The following is a 21,078-nucleotide window of genomic DNA, read 5'->3' as shown; positions in this document are numbered from 1 at the left end:
GCTCAGAGTGAAAGCTGGGATTAAAGTGCTAAGACTGCAAACTTGATCTACTGACAAAATTGGGAAAGTCAAAATATCTGACAATATTATAAGACGATTAAGGGTGGAATACAAGTACAGTTCATCTCAAGAGCAAAAGAAAGGGCAAATTATCCTAAGACAAATTAGAAACAGCGACTGAGGTCTTGGTGAGAGGACTTTCATAGGATGGTAAGACGTTACACAAAGTAATAAAGTAGGGCAAAGATAAAAGCAATGTTCTAAAAACATTGATTCTTTAATCATTGATTCTCTAATCCCTTAGTGCTTTGGATATCTGAATTATCCAATTTTAAAAGATTTTCTTCTTTCTCCTTTGTTTTTTACCTCCCGCATTGCTACTTCTCAATCTCAATTTATTGTCTACAAATGTTCAAGTTTTTACCACCCAGAGCCATTAAATCTACAGATACAATTTCTATTAAATTTAGGGTGTTTGGAACAATCAAGTCTTATACTTAATGAAGGGCATAATTAACACCAAACTTAGTCACTAAGATACATTCCAAAGTGAGTGGTCTCACATTATATCACACTGTCCCAAAAGTTCAACTTGTGAATTATTGTCAACTTATGAATTTATGTCAAGTAAGAAGTAAAACTGATCAAATCACATCACAGAATAGTTAATAAAAGGCAAGCAGAGCCACCAGGCACAGTCATCACAAACCTATAATCAGAGCATTGGGAGGATGATCAGGAGGATAGAATTTATGGCCATCTAGGCTATATACCAAGCTCAAGGCCAGCCTAGAGTACAAGGGAGACCTTGTCTCAAAAAAAAAAAAAAATCAAAACAAGGGCTGGGAATTTAAGTCAGTCATAAAGTACTTGCCTGAGTATGATCCAGAGCACTTCTCTTTTCTCCCATCCCCCCAAAAGTCAGGCAGAAGTATTCAAGAAAGAAAAGACATGTAGCAAGCATACCATTACAAACATCACTATGATCATGAAGGAATAGCTTATGGAGGTGTTCTAGGAACTAATCATATAGGCGATCTTTTCAAGGCTGTTACTTGGACCATCTACCATCTTCAAAGTCTTACAGTGTTCACTGCAAGTTCTCAGAAATAGGTTCATAAAGTTTTATTTCTTCTTAAGAATGAAGAAAAGTTCCTGGTGATCATGTTGTTGTAGGTACTACTAAACCATAATATATGTTAAAATAAAGACTGGTTTAATTAATTCATTGCAGGCAAGTAGGAAAGACAAATACACAATGAATGATCTGAAAATCAATTCCTAATATACTCAACAACATTTAAAGACAGATGGCTCATTACCTAGCTATGCTCTCAGGTAAACCTATGCTGTCTTTAAGTCCTGTTAATCCAAAGGAGAGAAATCAAAGCTGCCATTTCTCTACATTGGTTGTCATTTTCAAAACTTGGTTAAGAGAGACTAAAACATATTGTTTCTTACCTTCGTGCAACATAATAAAAAATAGGATTCCCTGCTTTGGAAGTGCCAGCTTGGTAGAAAATACTTAGTGTTTTCAAAGCCTTGAACTCTTCTTTTTCATGTACTTGATGTCTAAAGGAAAAGAGAGACTTAGAAGCTTATATGCTACAGTGAGCACAAAAATATAACTAAAGCAAAGGTAAAATATATTATAAAAGCAACAGGCTTTCTGAAGGGAAGGAAATTTGCCAATAAAAATGTCTTTGAATCATGAAAGCACTTTCAATAAATATACTAAGAAAAAGGAGATATTAATACCACAGGATTATTTTTACTCATGGTATTTTTCCAGATAAAAGTTCTTTTGATTTTACCTAGAATTTCTACATGTCTCATGTTATATTTGCTTAAGCCATCATTTTGTTGATATCAGAGCAATATTTGTTTAATATTATAGGAATAATAATAATAAAAGGAACTTCCTTGTCCAAGGATGGCTTTGAACTGTCCTTAGATCTCAGCCTCTTGAATAGCTAGGATTACAGGTGAGAGCCACTGGCATCTGGCTTTTTATTTCCCCTCAAGAAAAATAGGTTTCCAGGAATTATCAGTAGGAATTCAGTAGATAACCATATTAACATCTAATATATGACATATCTTATATGTTGTCCTTATACTGTTTACATATACCATACATAGGAGACCACACAGTCTCCAAATACATACAAGACTGCCTTGTAAAAGAAGGCAAAAAGTATGTAAGAAACAGGTTTCTTAGAAAAATGGAAGGCAGGGGCTGGGGATATAGCCTAGTGGCAAGAGTGCCTGCCTCGGATACACGAGGCCCTAGGTTCGATTCCCCAGCACCACATATACAGAAAACGGCCAGAAGCGGTGCTGTGGCTCAAGTGGCAGAGTGCTAGCCTTGAGCGGGAAGAAGCCAGGGACAGTGCTCAGGCCCTGAGTCCAAGGCCCAGGACTGGCCAAAAAAAAAAAAAAAAGAAAAAAGAAAAATGGAAGGCAGGTATGCCCTGAAAATACTGAATAAAAAAGTTTTATATTTTGCCAGGTGCCAGTGGCTCACGCTTGTGATTCTAATTACTCAGGAGGTTGAGATCTGAGGATTATAGTTCCAAGCCAGCCCAGGCAGGGAAGTCTAGGAGACCCTTATCTTCAACATACTACTCAGAAAAGGTCAGAAGTGGCCCTGTGACTCTAGTTGTAGAGCATTAGCCTTGAGCAACAACTCAGGAACAAGACTTTGGCCCTGAGTTCAAGCCCCAGGACCAGATTCCCCTCCCACCCCTCCCCACCCCCCAAAAAAAGGTTTACATTTTTCTACTGTGTAATTCTCATTTAATTAATCTGAATCTTTTCTGTGGAAAATATTCCTTAACTACAGAGGAATAAACATCGGTAATTAAGCAAACTCTAACACAGCTAAAACTAAAAATTAAGTCAAAAGTGGAGGTGTGTAGTGCAAGCAGTAAGTATCAGCCTTGAGCAAAAAAACAAGGGAGAGCCAAGTGCCCTGAGTTCAAGTCCCAGTACTGGCACACACATATGTAGTGTGCACATATACAAGCTGAAAAGGATATTACATATCCACATGTTATTTTTGTTTAAGTTTTAGCAAAGATTTATTTAGTATAACAAGATTAAAGTAGGGAGAGAGAAACATTTCCTGCTTCTCATACAGGAAATGAGAGTTAAAAGTCTCCCTATATGTTCTTTTATGTATTAATATATTTTAATAATATTAATGAACCCAAATCCTGTATACAAAAATAACCCATATGTAATATAAATTACATATAATATTACATATTAATAACAGACACAGTGCAAGGCATATTACAAGCAAACTTGCAATGTGAACCAATTTCTTTTAGTTGGCAGTACTTGGGTCTAAACTCAAGACCTTGTGCTTACTTGGCAGAAACCACCTGAGTTACTGACATTCCTAGTGAACCTTCTAACTATCCACTTCTCCAGTAAAGGCTGCTAACTGTTATTGCTTCTGGAATATGATATAAATGAAACACTCAACCTCAAGCCACTATGGAACACTTACTAAGTGAAGTACTATGAAAGGAACTTTAAAATGTAAAGGAGTTAGGAATAAGGTAGACTTCACTGGCAGAGCACTTGCGCAGCATGTGTAAGACCTTGGGTTTGAGCCCCATATGACAAGAAAACCAAAAGCTTCCCCCACCAAAAAAAGACTAAAGGATTAAACAAACTACCTTCAGTGTAACATCAAGATGTCTAGCAGTAAGAATTGTTTAGTTCACAAACCAAATCCTTCCAAGTGAAATTTCAAAACAAATGCCCACAAAAGTGTTATGGCAATATTGCAGTATACTCTATTTTCTCTTAATCTAAAACAAGTTAAAATCATTAACTTTCATAAGAATTCTCAAGAATGGTCTAATACTGCAGCAGACAGAGTCTAGCACTTAAAACCAAAAGACCCATGAGTCAGGTGTGTGATCTTAGCCAACTCAGTTATTCATACTGAGTTGCATTTTCCTTAACTATAATATGAAACTAATATTGTCTGCATGCTTTTATGAAGTATTAAATGCAAAAACATACCAAAGCAAGATAACAAGCTATTATTTAGCCAAACCCTATTATTTTTATAAGACAAGATGTATAATAAAGCATTATATACATTTCATATTTAGGATAAGAGAAAAAAGATAGACCACAAAACACATTCACACTATTGCTAGGTACATTTTTCTGGATAATCTTCTATCAAAAAATGCAAGCATATTTATTAGGCAGCCTGGTAGTAAACTTTGTTAATCAAAAAGAAGCAATATTACTTCAAAGTTGTGCTTTACCTAGTCATAAATTCTTCAAACTTTGAACTGGTAAGGTTAAGGCTGGACCAATGTGTATCTGCCACAGGCTTATGCTCTGGAGGACCCAGGTATGCAAGAAGTGTTGCCATCTTATCAAAAGGTCGTCTTCCAACAGCTTTATGATCCCTAGATAGAGCAAACTACTTAGAAAGTAGTAGATCACATTGAACAGTACAACATATATCTTTAGATTGTTATTTGTTGCTTTTACTTTTACTGGTGGTGCTTTTTATTTGCAAACAGCTCCAAAAAGATCTCAAAGATGCATGGGTGTGGTAGTGGTGCCTGCTGGCAATATCAGTTTCTTAAGAGATAAAGACAGAGAGCACTATGTGCAAAAAGTTTGGGTCAGGACATTCTCCCACCCAGTCTCAACAGGTAAGCTAGATATGGTACGTGTCCCGAATCCCAACTACATGAGAGGTACAGGTAGGAGGATAAAAAGTGTGAAACTCTATCCAAAAACAGTAACAAAAAACAAAGAAGAAGGGGTAGGTGAGTGTTTTGGCCCAACAACAGAGCATTAGCCTACCAAGAACAAAGATCCTAGTTTAACTCCTATATCATTCCCCACCATCGAAAGACTTCAGGGACCGTAAGTATATGCTAAAACATGTTTAATAATATGCCCATTAACTGCCCGATACAATTCCTATTTGATTCAAATTTAAGTATTTTGTAGAACTCACAACCATTATCTAATCAATCAGAATTTAAAATTAACATTCTCATCTACTTTCTCTCAGGATAAGAACAACCACTCTTAGGAAATCGGTGTTTAGGAAATGGACATGTTTATCCAGAAGAATTTGATGAATCTGAATTTTCTTTTCAATCAAGGGTCTTGATACATAGCCCAGGCTGATATTGTCTCAGCCTCCCAAGTACTGGGGTATAGGCATGCACCATTACCCCCAGCTCAGAAATCTGAGTCTTCAGTAACTATTGAATGTGTAAAACTAGGTAACAATAATGAGATACTATTTTATAAGCATAATTATGCCAAATAATGTCAACTTTGGTGAGGATGTATACAAAGACATAACTGTCCAAGTGTAAAATTAGCACACATACTAATAAGCTAAACAAATCTCAAACAGAATGTTGCACAAAGAGGCCATATCATTGCTATAATTTCTTTTCTCTTTTCTTTTTGTGCCAGTCGTTTCAGCTTTTTGGGGTGGTTAACTAGAGATGAGAGTTTCACAGACTTTCCAGCCCAAACTGGCTTTGAAATGTAATCCTCTTATCACAGCCTCCTGAGTATATAGGATTACAAGTGTGAGCTCAATTACTTGTATAATATTTTAAAACATGCAAAACAATTATAAAGAACTAAATTCTTTAGTTATATACATGTGCTTGCCTATCATGCATGAAGCCCTGGGTTTCAGTCCTCAACACCACATAAACAGAAAAGGCCGAAAGTGGCGCTGTGGCTCAAGTGGTAGAGTGCTAGCCTTGAGCAAAAGAAGCCAGGGACAGTGCCCAGGCCCTGAGTGACTGGAAAAAAAACAAACAACAACAACAAACAAAAACAGGTATCATACCCACCAGCTTTAAAAAGTAGGTATGTTTACAGAAAGAAGCACAGAAATGGTATTGTTGAAAACAAGCCTTTGCATACATACATATATCATTTTCCCCTCTCAAAACATAAACTGTTATAAAAACCTGAAGTACTATAGAAAAATATGTAATGTTAGCTGGGCTCCACAAGGTTCATCCTATAATTATAGCTTCTCAGGAGGTTAGATGTGGGGATTGTAGTTTGAAGCCAGCCTGGTCAGAAAGGTCTATGAGATTTTTCAATTAGTTAAGCAAAAAGGTCAAACCCCAGAGTGACAGCTATGAGCATGAAAGCCAATCAAATGTGATATCCTAAATTTAAGCCTTGGTACTGGCAAAAGAAGAAAAATAATGTTAAAGCTAGGTGACAGACACGAATCTGTTATAGTACTGCCTGTACTTTTTGGAAGCATGTGAATAAAAAGCATCTTCCATTTCTATTTTAGGAGCATGCATCAGTAATGTCCATGTCTATCTACTTCAATCCATTTACAATTCATAAAGGAATAAAATTCCTATTGCCTAACTGCTTGGCCTTAGCTCCATGGTTTCCTACAAATGAGCAAATCTTTTATATTGGCATTTACAAATGACCTGGATTCAACTTACTTTTGAAAAGGAACTCCTTATACTTAGGAGTTTGAATCCTTTATAAACATATATACACTAAAAAGGACACCGAGTAATTTATAATACAAAGAACTTTGACTAAAAACAAATAATAATTCCCAAATAATTCAATTATTGGGTATTTTCTGTACAAAGCTTTATCTCCTTCCTTCCTCCCTTGTCTTCTCTCTCCTCTCCCCTCTCCCCTCCCCCCTCCCTCCTCTCCTTCTCTCCACCTCTTCCCCCCCCCCCCCACTCTGTTTATATCAGAGCTTGAATTCAGGGCCTTAAACTTGCTAGGCAAGCACTCTAGCACTTGAGGCCACACCTCCTCCCCTTTTTGCTTTACTTATTTTTCAGATAGAGTCCCAAATTTCTACCCTGGCTGACCTTGGACCACAAAACTACCTATGCCTCCCAAGGAGCCGATCAAAGTTAGTTCAAGGTCATGTCTCAAAAACAGAGGTGAGAGGATCTCAGCTTAAGGCTAGCACCAAGGCAAAGTTAGTGTATGGCCCTATCTGAAAAGCAAACTAAAAACAAAAGGGTAAAGCACTTGCCCAGCAAGCATAAGGCCCTGAGTCTAATCCCTAGTATTATATCTGAAAAAAAAAAGGTAGCATATATAGGTTTAAAAATTTTTTTTCATATAACTTAACTGTTGGACTTACTTTTAAAATCCAACTAGGCACTGATGGCTCACACCTGTAAACCTAGCTACTCAGGAGGCTGAAATCTGAGGACTGTAGTTTGGAGCTAGTCCCGAAGTACAGTCTATGAGACTCTATGCCCATTAAAATACATGCACACACACAAAAAGCCAGAAATGAAGCTATAGCTCAAGTGGTAGAGCATTAGTCGTGAGCAAAAGAAGCTCAAGAACAACACCCAGGCCCTGAATTCAAATACCAGGCCCAGAAACAAAAGAGAAGTCCACATGTCTTTTTCCAAATGCTAGCTCTTACTGCAAATAGATACAAAGCAGTTACTTAAACTGAGCGTTTGGTTTCCCCATGACTGAGAAATCATACCTGTTGCTGGAAAGGTATTGACCAATTTTTTCTTGGTTGTTCCAAAGCAGACGATGTAAAGCAAGCACATTGCCATCACTGATGAAGGAAAGACTATGGTTTACTGCATCACTTGTGGGACAATCTGATGCCATATCAAGGAAAAACCTTTAAAAGGAAAAGTGACACTAAATATACTCAGACCTATGTGTGTATTAAATTGATACAAAGAATAAAATATTATTTGTAAAGTTACTGAGATTACAAACACAAAGAGCTTGATCACATAGTGACTGTCCTTACACCAAGCAAGAAGAACAAGGAGAAACTTCATTTTACATTATGGTACCAGGCTTCAACTTCAGAATAGGCTGTTAAGTCAGAGAACTACAAAATGAGATGGATGAGATTTAGAAAGAAGCAAGTATTTCATAGATGAAGAAAGGGAGCTACGGATCAAATTAAAGACCACCCTGCCCCCAGCAATGTCACAAAGCCTGTCTGTCTGAGCCAGGACCAGAACCTTGGTTCTTTTAACTATGAGAAGTAATGGGGCTGGGAATATGGCCTAGTGGCAAGAGTGCTTGCTTCGTAACTATGGGAAGTCCATCTGTTAGAATTTGAATCCTCTGCTGCTATGCACTCTGTCCAGTACTGCTTGTTGTTCAGCAATATAACTCCTAAGCTCTAATGTCCTGAGCAGAAAGGTAAAAACTAGTGTGATAATGAACTGGAATTCAGAATTGTACAAAGGCAATTTAGCTTTAAAGAATGCTTAGATTTACATTGCTGAAGTAGAATTCTAGCATTAATTTACATCAACAAAGCATGTTTTTCATCAATTACCTAATTTGTTTCTCTTAAAAAGACTCAGTAAAATACAGTATTATCCCCAGTTTACCAGTAAGTCAACTCAGAAATAAAGTGAAGAAATTGGTTAAGTTATGAAAATCTAAAAGGATAAAGCCTCAGCACTCACTTGTTAATAAACAAAATCTTATGTTTCTTTACATTATTTGGCTTAAACAGCAACTTTTTAATTTAAATACAACTCCAAACCAAGTGTCAAAAATATGCTAACACCAAAAATTCTAATAACATACTATTATGTATAATCCTTACTAATTTGGATTGCTTTTAATAAAAGGAATCTTTCTTACTCCCATATTATAGCAAACTCAAGTCCTTTATTTTAGATATATCAAAAATCTCTCTTGGGGGCTCTCTTGGGTGGGGGGGGAATATGACCTAATGGTGAAGTGCTCTCCTCGTATACATGAAGCCCTCAGTTCCATTCCTCAGTACCACATATATAGAAAAAGCCGGAAGTGGTGCTGTGGCTCAAGGGGTAGAGTGCTAGCCTTGAGCAAAAAGAAGCAAGGGACAGTGCTCAGGCCTTGAATTCCAGCCCCAGGATTGGCAAAACAAAACAAAACAAAAAAAAAAAACCCAAAATCTTTCTTGGTTTTCAATTAAAGAAACTATAAACAAATTATAAAGGATATGAATACACTTCATGACTTTCTTTTCATAATAAAAATAAGACAAAATACATTCTTAGAAAGGGAAGAAAAAAATGACAGAAAAACTTAATGCAGACCAGGTACATGGATGTCATTAAGTGAACCTGACTTAACTAAAACAGAGCAACTAACTTAAGATCTGGCTGCTTACCTTCGTGCCAAATCAAAGTTGCTTTTCACAAAATCATTAAAAGGCCGCATATGTTCTTCTTTAGTGAAGAGAACATGATTGGCAATACTCTGAAGTATCTAAACAAACAGTCACAAATAATTGGAATATTTATTATATGAAATTGATATATTAACATCATTTTAAAAGCATGAATGATACAAGTTCTACTGGCAGTTAAAATCTATTATTCTATTAGTCTAGGTATTATTTCTATTCTTTTCACATATTATATATACATATACATATTGTATAAACACACAATATATATTTCAATACGTAAATGCATTCTAAATAAGAGATACTATAATCAATATTTTGGTCTCCATTTAAAAATTCTAGAATTACACAGAAACCATATTTAGAAGACATTTGTTAATATATTTTTCTATGACAGAAGGACTCATGAGGAACTTATCTGATGACTTCCTGAGATATAGAAATTAAAATAAAACCATAATTGAAAAATAAATGACATTTCAAAAGGAAATTCAAAACAAAGTACTGTGAAGTATATGAAACTGAAAATTTAGTCAGAAAGGAAATTCAAGGTAAACAGATTATCAAAATAATTCACCTTTGACATCAGCTTCAAGCCCCTTTCAATTCTAGGTGGTGGTTTTTTATCTAAAATCCCTGCTTCATATGGTGAGACAATGGCAGGATTGATAAATCTGAGGAACATGGCACTTCCTACTGCACCGATGCTGTTCTGAGGGAAACGTTGGCTAACCACCTAAAAACAAGGAGTTCAGAATTGAGTATTAGCCTGAATTAAAATAAAGAAATGGAACCAAAGAGCTCAAAGGTCAAACTTGGCTCCAAAATTTAATCCTCACAGTGATACTTTCCTGTTTTTTTCTGCTCCAAACATTAGAAAACAAAGTTTATCCTTAACTATACAATCTTACATCATTTTCAAGCACAATGAACTCATCATAAGTAGAAGAAAAAACTCCTTGAGACCTGAAAAAAAGATCTTATTTTATCATTAGTGTGTATTTCACAAGTCAGATGAATAATAAAAATAGATTCAATTTCACACAAAGATTAGTGTGTTTTTAATAAGACAACATATTTTATAAGATGAATAAATGTTGAAGTGTGCTCAAGCTTTATAAGGTGAAGCTAAGTTTCCAATAGCACATACCCTAAGTATTTCACACGTAGCAGTAAACATTTACATTTTGTTGTTTACCATGTACACATCATTAAAAAAAAAAAAAAAACCTTGCCATACATACCTTTTTCCCCCTGATTGCTACTAGAGAAGATTTCTGACTTCCAAGTAATATTACTACTGCCAGTTCCTTCCTTCAAGAGCATGCTTTCTAATATAAGCACCTTCCTATTAGTGAAACCACTGGAAAAATGCACATTCTTAGAGAGCTAAAAGAAAAAGAGGATCTCCCAAAACAGAATGCCTGTGTCTACCTCAATCTACAATTCTGCCAAATAAAACAAAATCAAGGAATCAGGAAATAGCTGGCCATGCTGAAAAGGAACATGACCCTGTCACTTAAAATAGAATGATACAGGGAGTGACACAAGCTTATAATCCCAGTTCCTGGGAAGTAGAGGCAGAAAAATTTCAAATTTGAGACCAGCCTAGACCCAATCTTCCCTCCAAAAAAAAATCCTCTTTCAGGCAACATTAAAAGTGTACTATTGGATTGGATAAAGTGAATTAATTCTCATCTCTACCCAGAGCCCCTGATTTTCAGCCAATATATTAAAATAACATTATTCTGGAATTTCATCTTTTTATATATACTACACACATTTTTAAAACTTGATATGACTGTTGTTTAAAGCAGCTAGTAACTACAATGGTAAAACACTCAATATTCTGGGACTTCAGATAAATCTTTGTTTCTAAGGACACTGGAAAGGGGTGGGATGAGAAAATGAGATTTTCGGTGCTGACTCTACTATTATGACTCTCCTCTTCTTCACTAGACCTCAATAAAGTATTACTTTTTGTCATGAATTCATACACCACACTGACTCTGTGTATGTGTGCGTGTATGCGTGTGCGCGCCAGTCCTGGGGCTTGAACTCAAAGTCTAGGTGCTATCCCTGAGTTTTGCTCAAAGCTAGTGTTCTATCACTTGAGCCACAGATCTACTTTTGGCTTTTTTAGTAGTTAGCTGGCAATAAGAGTCTCAAGGACTTTTCTGCCCTTAGCTGGCTTCAAACTGCAATCCTCAGATCTCAGCCTCCTGAGTAGCCAGGATTATGGAAATGAGCCGCTCACACCCAGCTGCACTGATTCTTTTTTTTGTTGTTTTGTTTTTTTCATTTCCTTTTTTTACTAGTCCTGGAGCTTGAAGCACTGATTCATTTTGAATGTGTACTTGTGAATTTCCTTTAATTTCACGATTGTCTATCACAGCTGCTAAGAAATTAGTAAAAACAAGGTGATTTCTCTTAAGCTTAAGAAAGTTTTTTAAGAGGTGACCAGTGAGATATGTTCATATTAGATATTTTCATATTAAGTTCTTTGGGTGATTATTGCACAGAAAACACTGAAATAAGGGGAAATTGAAGGAGGTGGCCAAATATGGTTAACAGGATGGCTTTAAAACCTAAATACTCTTAAGTTTTGGCTGAAATGTAGTTTTAGCTAGAGAATTAGGAAGAAAAGTCAAGTTTTTACTATCCAATTACAGTATTTAACTTTCTAAGGACTAGAAACCTCTTTGATTGAAAACTAGAAAAATAAATGTATGTGCCCACAAAATTCATCATATCATTTTAGAATATTCAGAGATAATCACTAATAACCAAGTAATTCTGATAGAACTCCCCAACAGTTGTTTTTTCTTTAATTAAAAATGAAACCTAGGGCTGGGGATATAGCCTAGTGGCAAGAGTGTCTGCCTCGGATACACGAGGCCCTAGGTTCAATTCCCCAGCACCACATATACAGAAAACGGCCAGAAGCGGCGCTGTGGCTCAAGTGGCAGAGTGCTAGCCTTGAGCGGGAAGAAGCCAGGGACAGTGCTCAGGCCCTGAGTCCAAGGCCCAGGACTGGCCAAAAAAAAAAAAAAAAAAAAAAAAGAAAAAGAAACCTACAAGACCTAAAAACGTTTAAGGAGTGAGTTAGCAAGAGGTAAACGATCAAAAACTGCATTTTGGGGGAGAGAGTGGATGCATATGTTTAGGGCACTGATCCCAGGGCTTTACACAAACTAATCATGGAACCCATACCCTTCCCAGCCCCCCAAACTGCTTACATTCAATTTTATGTAGATTGTTTAAAAATAATTAGTACAATATATTACTAATTAGCCCAATAAAATTTGAAATTATTTTAAAATGTTTTTAAGAAAGATTTTTAATAGCTAGCTTTTCAAAGAACTAGTTGGTTTATAAAATTCTTACCTTTGGAGAAAATGTCTTATAAAAGTCAATAATGTATATACAGAGAACTTATAAAAAATTTTTGAAGTAACTACGTATTGGCTTTCAGTAGGATAAAGATATTATAAAGTATGACTTACACTGATGCTTGATTTATATAAAATAGTACTGAGCTTGAACTCTTAAGGGAAGTTAGAATGAATCACTTCCCAAAGAATATCATAAAGTTGATGAAAAGTTAAGTATCACCATCTTCCACATGTCAAAAAATAACTCATGAACACCTCAAGAACACACTGTTTCACATATCACATAAATATGTACCTCCCTGATGGTATATTTTAATGGCTAAAACTTGATTAAAAAATACAATCAATAGGGGCTGGGAATATGGCCTAATGGCAAGAGTGCTTGCCTCCTACATGAAGCCCTGGGTTCAATTCCCCAGTACCACATATATATAAAACGGCCTTGAGTGGCGCTGTGGCTCAAGTGGCAGAGTGCTAGCCTTGAGCAAAAAGAAGCCAGGGACAGTGCTCAGGCCTTGAGTCCAAGCCCCTGGACTGGCAAAAAAAAAGTAATTGAAAAAAATACTATCAATATTAACAGAAATGCTGTATACCAAGTTCAGGAGTCATTTAAAAAGAAGACTATCTTTTTCTTTCACCATTAATTAACATCAATGTAATTTTACCTCACAAATATACTTGAGTTTTTTGCTCATTTTTTTATTCTATAAAAAACTAATTGAACTCAAAAAATACCTTCTACATATAAGGTCAAAACTGGGTCAGTCCATGTGTTAAAACCAGTTACCAGCCAATGTCTCAATGGTAAAGACTGAATTCAATAACACAAATAAATATTTATAAACTGTATAATTAGTAAGAAGATCACTACCCACACATAGTTAAACAGAAAACTTCCACAGTAAATCAATTATACTTTACATGTTGTTGAAGTATAATGAACAGAATTATTTGTAATTTGACTGCATAACTAAACATCACAAGTTAGAACCATTTCTATTTCACATATTCCAAAGAAAATCAACTTGCTCTTGAAAAGATTAGATTTTGTTAAGAAAACAACTCTAAAAATTGACATTTTAAGTTTATAATGACTGTACTCTAGAACATACTCAAATTACCAATTAGATTCCTCTTATTTCTCATATCACTCGAGAAACACATCCCCAAACTTAAAGTTACACTGAAAATTACAAAAGAAAAAAACTGAAAATAACTATTAGAAACAAAAAAACATTCCAGGGAACAATTTTAGACAAAAATCTTAATAAATAAAGCAATGTTAGGGAGGCTAAGAAACATGCTCAGGAGAAACACAAAAAGGCAGAATTTTAATTCATGTGATATACTACATAATGGCATTAGTATAACACAAAACAGGAGTGTTAGAAACAGCAAATTAATTTCAACAGTGATAGTGTGTATTATATTAAATCCACATATGCTTAGAAGTAAAAGGCTGAAGCATTAGAAGGAAATGTTTTCAAGCATGAAGGCTATTCAATTCAATCCACTTGTTCATAAGTGACCAAATTTACTTAATATGTTCAAAAGATAGCTCTGCATTTAAATTTTCTATGTGGGCCCCGGGCACTGGTGGTTCATGTATATAATCCTAGCTACTCATAAGGCTGAGATCTGAGGCGGCTTGTAGTTCCAAGCCAGCTCAGGCATGAAAGTCCATGAGACTGTCACCTCCAATTGACCACCAGAAAACCAGAAGTAGAACTGTGGCTCAAAGTGGTAGAGCGCTAGCCCTGAGTACAAAAGCTAAGGTACAGCTCCCAGACCCTGAGTTCAAGCCTCAATGACTGACAATGAATAAATGAATGAATGAATGAACTATGAGAAGCTTCACTGTATATAAAACTAAGACAAAAGTGAAAGAACATGTCCAATAAACAATGTATTTTAAATTACTCCTTTTAAAGAAAACTACCTACCTGATTTCTAAGTTTTCTTTTCATATTTTTCTACAATCATTTGAATTGTATGAATAAATATGAGATCAACTTGGTAAGGATGAATCAAAGTGATAGGTAACAGTGTATTTTAAACGAATGTGCATTATAATTTGGAAAAATTCCATCTATTGAGAGTATATAATTGTGACTATCAGAATTTTCTACCTATCAAATTAGGCTGAATTCACAGTCACAGGAATATATTTTTATCAATGTTTGCAAAATAAGGCATTTCTAATCTTCCTTTCACCACAATAAATTTAATATTGATTTTTACTGAGGTAAAAGGTTTACTATTAAAACTTTTATAATCTATAACACAAGTATCTAAAATCTAGCTAGGACTGTCTAGATAAAAACATAGGATTAAAATTTATGAAATTTAGCAAGTTTCAGATTCAATTTAGAATGTGCCTTTTTGCCAGAGCTCTTGACTAGCATGTGTAAAACCCCTGCATGAAGTCTTTGGTACAGAAAAAATAAAAAGTAGTCACTTTCCCATATATGCATCTAACAATTAGGAAAAATCTTTCACTTCTCTAAAAGACTCACATGACCTGCAAATAAGAAGCAAGAATGAAGACAGCATTTCCTGAGGCCTTGAAATTAAGTTTCTTTTGCATTCATATATAATTTTTTAAAATAATAAAGTTAGACCAAGGATATTCAATGGAACAAATGCCCACAAAATACCTTTGGGACAAATCAAACCAAAGGAACACAGAGAATGTTTCAATGTAACTTAATTCCAGGGTTAATTGAAATGAAAGCTATTTTGTGCCAGAATTAGTAGAATGATTTTACAGTGAAGGTCAAATAGGCTGAAGTGAAGATGTTCTTAACAAACAGCAAAAGATTTTTGGTTTTGCTTTGAAAGAAACAGCTAATAAAAAGTTCTCCAAACTTACTGATTTTTTGTTTTCCTTTTTTTCTTTTACTGTAGCTTTATTCAGTAGGGAGTGGCAAGTTGCCTACAGAACAGAGATGAGCACAAACAAGTCACAGCACCAACTACATACAGCAACGAAAACAATGTTGGCTTGTACATAAATTATACAATAAAATGTAACACAAATGGAATTAACAAAAATCAGAAATCAACTGAATTTGAGGGATGAATTTTAATTCCAAGTTTTAAGTTTTATTACATTTTAAAGCCAAGCACTCAATAAGTAGCAAGAATTGTTGAGACTCAATCATGTCTACTATTTCTGGCTATGAATCACAGAAAAGCTTTTCCCAAGTAAATTTGAAGATATGGAATATTCATATTTTAGTCAATTCCTATCTTTTAATAAATTTTACATGAAATGTTCATTAAGAGTAGATCACATACAAAGACCATTTTGTGTCTACATAGTTTTTCCCTGATATGTAAAAGATACTTCTCTGTGTATCCTTCAATTGACTTTAAGTTATTTACCAGTATCTGGCATTTAATTAAGATCCTACTTTCTAAAATAAAAATGAAATTGCTAAATACAGTAGATAAAGTCAATTTAGAGATTCAAAACTAAAATTTTCTTTCTCTACAAGAGATTACTCTTAACATTTCACATATTTTACAATGTTGCCGACGTTAGAAGCTCTGCAATACTGGGTAGAAGAATGTTATCAGCTCAACTAGAAAAAAAGCATTAATTAATGTTAAAGTTAGGAAACTGCAAAGATAATTACAGAGAAAAAACACAAGATTGCTTAAAACATAAGCCTTTTTACTTAGTAAAAACTATCAGAATATATCTCCCCCACCTCAAAAAACCACTCATCATAACCTACAGAGATGTATTAATTTAATATCTCAAAGTTCCTTATGAGTTACAAAAAATTAAAGACCTTTAACTGAACTATACCAGACAGAATGTTTGTGCGCGTGCGCATCGTCCTGAGACTTGAATTCAGGTCCTGAGCACTATGCTGTAGCTTTTTGGCTCAAGGCTAGCACTCTACCCATTGAGTCACAGCTTCGTTTTGGGCTTTTTTGGTGCTTGATTGGAGCCAAGAGTCAATGATTTTCCTGCCTGGGTTAGCTTTGAACCATGATCCTCAGATCTCAGCCTCCTGAGTAGCTAGTAGCATGAGTTACTTGTGCAGAGCCAGAATGCTACTGAACTATTTTAAAAATCAAACAAGAGGACTGGGAATGTGGCTCAGTGGTAGAGTGCTTGCATAGCACGCATGAAGCCCTGGGTTTGATTCCTCAGCACCATATAAACAGAAAAGGCAGGAAGTGGTGCTGCGGCTCAAGAGGTAGAGTGCTAGCTTTGAGCAAAAAGAAGCCAGGGACAATGCTCAGGCCATGAGTCCCGACTCCTAAGCCCCAAGACTACAAAAACAAACAAACAAACAAAAAACAAGAATCATTTAATCTACATACATATGGCATTGTATTCTAAGAATTAAAGGCATCCAACACCATAACCCATAATAACTTGAGCTTAAAGTTAGTTTAACATCCATCCATGTTGTTATTGTGAAACCTAAGTATTAAACACCACTCTAGGCACTGGGAAGAAGATAACGGATTCAAATTTTAGTAACCATGCAAATATGGCATTTTACATATTTTTTCAATTACAGTGTACAACCATAATTTATAGCCTTACAATTCTGTGTATACCACATCAGTTTGAAGGAAACAGATTTACTGGGAAATAATGATATTCAGACTCTTGTCTCAAATTTCTCTCACCATTACCATAAAAGAATATCCATTCCAGAAATATTTTTTCTTTATTCCAAACTACTATGAGTGAACACAAATACATGTAAAGATAACCTAATAAATCTAACACACAGTCACACGATTATTCCTGTAAGACTTAAGACAGTCACTAAGTAAAGAAGGCATACAACACAACAAGTTAAACATGACACAAAAAGATGTAGAGGTCAAAACAGGAACTTAAGTAAAAAGAGCTAAAGTTCAGCCAAGTTGATTACCTAATAATAAACTCATTTAGTTTGTTATTACAACCAAAAATTAAGAGCCATATTTAATAAAGGGCGGAGGATTATTGTCCCTCCCAATAGAACATGAAAGTACAAAGGTACCATTATGTTATTGCTATGTCAAAAGGGCGGGTAAATGCCAAACACAGAAGATAAAACAAAAGAGCAAACCAAAGGAATAAGTAACTTTGGAAGGAGACTCATTTAAAAAAAAATTTAGATCAACATTTCCCCCTTTTTCTTTTGTTGGAAAAATGATACCTTTGCTCCACAGTAGTCTATCCTCCACTTGTGTTAAGTTTACCCAATACTTTAAAGCAATACAACGATACCATTAAATGAAGTATTTAAAGAGAATAATTTCCTGTGCAATTTAAATATGATAATTCAAGTCTTAAGGCAATAGAGGCTATTTCGTTATGAAGTACTCTAGAAGCACAACATAACAAGTATTATTTAGTAAGCTACTAGTCATCAAGTATTTTCACTATTTGTCACTCCTCTACTTACTGTGAAAACAAGAATTTTTGCTTAATTTGGTAAGAAAGAATAGGGAAATTTACTCCTTCATTAAATATTTCCTAAGTACTTACTAAGCGTGAAGACTTGTTCCCTTTACACGATCAGTATCATGGTCTCCAATTGGTGTCCAATTTGATACTTCATTTAGGATGACAACCACATGAAGATTTTCTATACAAATCTACTAGGGCCCATATAATCAGGTAATCACAGTCCCCATTTAACCAACTAAAATCCAAGCCACTATGTTACAGATTTATTTCTTCTTTGAAAGCAGTTACAAAAGGCTAACCAAAGAACAGACGCAATTTTTAATACATGCTATTTTTTGTCTGCCTAACCTCATAATTAAAAAACAACAACTTAGATTTAAAGAGAAATATAAATAAGGATTGAACGTAAAAGAACATATTCACTGCATTAAGTTTCATATTATGACTAAACCATCCTCTAGCCTCAGATTTAACTAGGTAAATAAATTATTTGGGGTTTACTCAGCTTCCTAGAGCTTTTTGAAAAGGCAACAAAGTCATGATTAAATTATGAGACTCAATGCTAACTATCCTTATCATATATGTATACTGTAAAACGTTTTCTTTTTATAGCTATAGCAGATATATCTTTTAAAATAGCAGTAGAGAAAAATTCACACAGCGCAATCTCAAACAGCTTTTTAAAATGGTGATTGAACTGTCTCTTAGCAACTGAAACTGTGCTAAAAAAAAAAAAGGATGGGGATGACTTTGCAGAAAGACAGACAAGGCATGGGTTTTGCTAATCTTGTAAGTTCTTTCCCTACCCCCTCCCTCCCTCATTCCAAACACCAGACCAAATAGTGTTTCTTCTTTCTTGGAAATCTAATGTGGATATGTAGACCCTCCTGCATAAGCAATTCACTAACACAGCAGACACCATTAAAGAATACAAACCTAATTCCCTCAGTAAGAAGGAAAGGACTGTAGACCCATTAACTCAGGAGCATGATTTCCAGTGATAGTCATAGAAAGTCTAATGACTTAGTCTAGACCAGAATGTAACCTATCAGCAGCAATCTACATAAAATAAACACAACAACCAGTTTGTCTTAAGAAACATGACACAATATTTTAATTAAAAACCCAGAATTACAGATCAAATAATTTACAATTCAAAGGCAAGTTACCCTGTGTCATGTGTGAAACACTCTAATTCATGTAAAAGAGAACAATAAAAAATCCTTTAATAGTCTCATTTCAGCTATATCCATCATATTCAGTAATGAATTTTGAGCATGCTGTGAGTACAAATTTAGTATTCAAGTGTTCTCTGAAAGTAATTTAAATGCCTCTAAAGAAAAACTGAACTTTCAATGCCAAGTGTAATAATAATTCTTAATTTATTATTCATCCAATTGACTCAGAATGAGAGTCTACCACCTACTATCTATCAACAGCTAAATCTTTTTTGTTAAGGTTCTCTTTCAATTTAGCTTTAGATTCATAATGGCAGACCCTAACTTAAGCATACCTGATATAAACAGTGGCACACACTTCTGAGCTGAGGGGGAAATTCTGAGGAGGAGCTGATGATGGCATGAAAGAACTTTTCAGTCATCTGCAGGAGGTTCCGCTGGTTTTCCTCCAGGCTCTCTGAAGGTTCTAACCTACAGCGACAAGGAATGGTAAGTGCAAACCATTTCTATTTGAAACAAAATCACTTCTGAAAAGAGACTCTCAGATATGTCATGACCAATATGTGTATTTTTTTTATCCTGGTTTGAGCAAACAACTTCTCTGAGCCTTAGTTTTTATCACTAACACAGGAATAACACTTACTTTCGGTGATTTAAATTTTATCCAATGGCAATCAAATCCATGAAGCTTTACTCACTAACTGAATTAATTTAAACTTTCAAAATACATTCTTTCTAAGCCCAGAATAGTAGGTTACATTTGTAATTCCAGCACTCAGGATGCTCAGGCAGCAGGGTCATAAGTTTGAGGCCAGCCTGTATATAGAATAAGGCCCTGTCAGGTCTGATATTTCTTCAGATAGAAAAAGAAAAACAGAAAAGCAGAGACAAACAGGATGAATATATCATAGCTGATGTTTGTTGAGAAGTCAGAGAAAGAAAATGGAGGGGCTGGGAATATGGCCTAGTGGCAAGAGTGCTTGCCTCGTATACATGAGGCCGTTGGTTCAATTCCTCAGCACCACATATACAGAAAATGGCCAGAAGTGGCACTGTGGCTCAAGTGGCAGAGTGCTAGCCTTGAGCAAAAAAGAAGCCAGGGACAGAGCTCAGGCCCTGAGTTCACGGCCTAGGACTGTCCCCAAAAAAAAAAAAAAGAGAAAGGAAATGGACTTGGAAGGTGTAGAAAACTGAAGAGAGGACTGGGTATATGAAGAACTGTGATGATGCTTCTAGAGTAATTAGTATCTGAGAGAAGACCTAACAGTTTTTTTGTTGTTGTTGTTGTTGTTTTTCCCAGTCCTGGGGCTTGGACTCAGGGCCTGAGCACTGTCCCTGGCTTCTTTTTGCTCAAGGATAGCACTCTGCCACTTGAGCCACAGCGCCATTTCTGGCCTTTTCTATATATGTGGTACAGAGGAATCAAACCCAGGGCTTCATGTATAGGAGTCAAGCACTTTAGCCACCAGGCCATATTCCCAACCCCAGGACCTAACAGTTTTGGAGTAAAAAGTTTAACACTTTTTTTTTTTTTTTTTTACCAGATTCAGAGATTCCTAGAAACCTTGGCAATTCTCATCTTTGTGGGAAGTTTTTCTGAGTTGGTTTGGCAGCAGGAACCCTGTGGTCTGGCTCAGGGTTCTATTGACTCCCAAAGGTTCACAGGAACTTGTCAGCTATTCTACTCATTCCAATCTTTGAAGCTCCATATTCAATTGTTTGTGTGTTCATGTGTATAAGTCAGTTTGGATTTCAGGGAATCAGGCTTTTTTTTCTATTGTTTTCTATTTCATTCTCTCTTTTTAAAAATCTTTTCCATCTGTATGTAGTATGTTTATGTTTACCATTTCTAACTTTTTAAAGTGAGTTGGGAGTTCAGAT

General features: G+C 35.4%; 1 protein-coding gene and 1 long non-coding RNA gene across 7 annotated transcripts in view; one reads left to right on the top strand and one right to left on the bottom strand.

Moving 5' to 3' along the window:
* Nucleotides 1-21,078, bottom strand: part of Nf1 (neurofibromin 1) — a 256,851-nt gene that overhangs the window by 110,433 nt on the left and 125,340 nt on the right. For 4 of the 6 annotated variants that reach the window (XM_048365038.1, XM_048365039.1, XM_048365044.1 and 1 more), the window contains exons 30-36: nt 19,533-19,668; nt 15,461-15,523; nt 9,771-9,929; nt 9,176-9,273; nt 7,523-7,669; nt 4,293-4,439; nt 1,462-1,572 (exon numbers count right to left, since the gene is read on the bottom strand). In XM_048365038.1, the coding sequence (XP_048220995.1) occupies nt 1,462-1,572; nt 4,293-4,439; nt 7,523-7,669; nt 9,176-9,273; nt 9,771-9,929; nt 15,461-15,523; nt 19,533-19,668 (861 nt within the window). The remainder of the gene's footprint in view (nt 1-1,461; nt 1,573-4,292; nt 4,440-7,522; nt 7,670-9,175; nt 9,274-9,770; nt 9,930-15,460; nt 15,524-19,532; nt 19,669-21,078) is intronic. The other 2 variants (XM_048365042.1, XM_048365041.1) reach the window with 1 other exon arrangement.
* On the top strand, nt 4,729-7,294 carry LOC125365158. Its single transcript, XR_007213658.1, has 2 exons — nt 4,729-5,205; nt 6,797-7,294. It is a non-coding gene; the product is annotated as an uncharacterized LOC125365158 (long non-coding RNA).

The sequence above is a fragment of the Perognathus longimembris genome, chromosome 17 (assembly GCF_023159225.1).
Source record: "Perognathus longimembris pacificus isolate PPM17 chromosome 17, ASM2315922v1, whole genome shotgun sequence".
NCBI classification, from domain to species: domain Eukaryota; kingdom Metazoa; phylum Chordata; class Mammalia; order Rodentia; family Heteromyidae; genus Perognathus; species Perognathus longimembris.
This window is presented reverse-complemented; position numbering and strand designations above follow the sequence as displayed.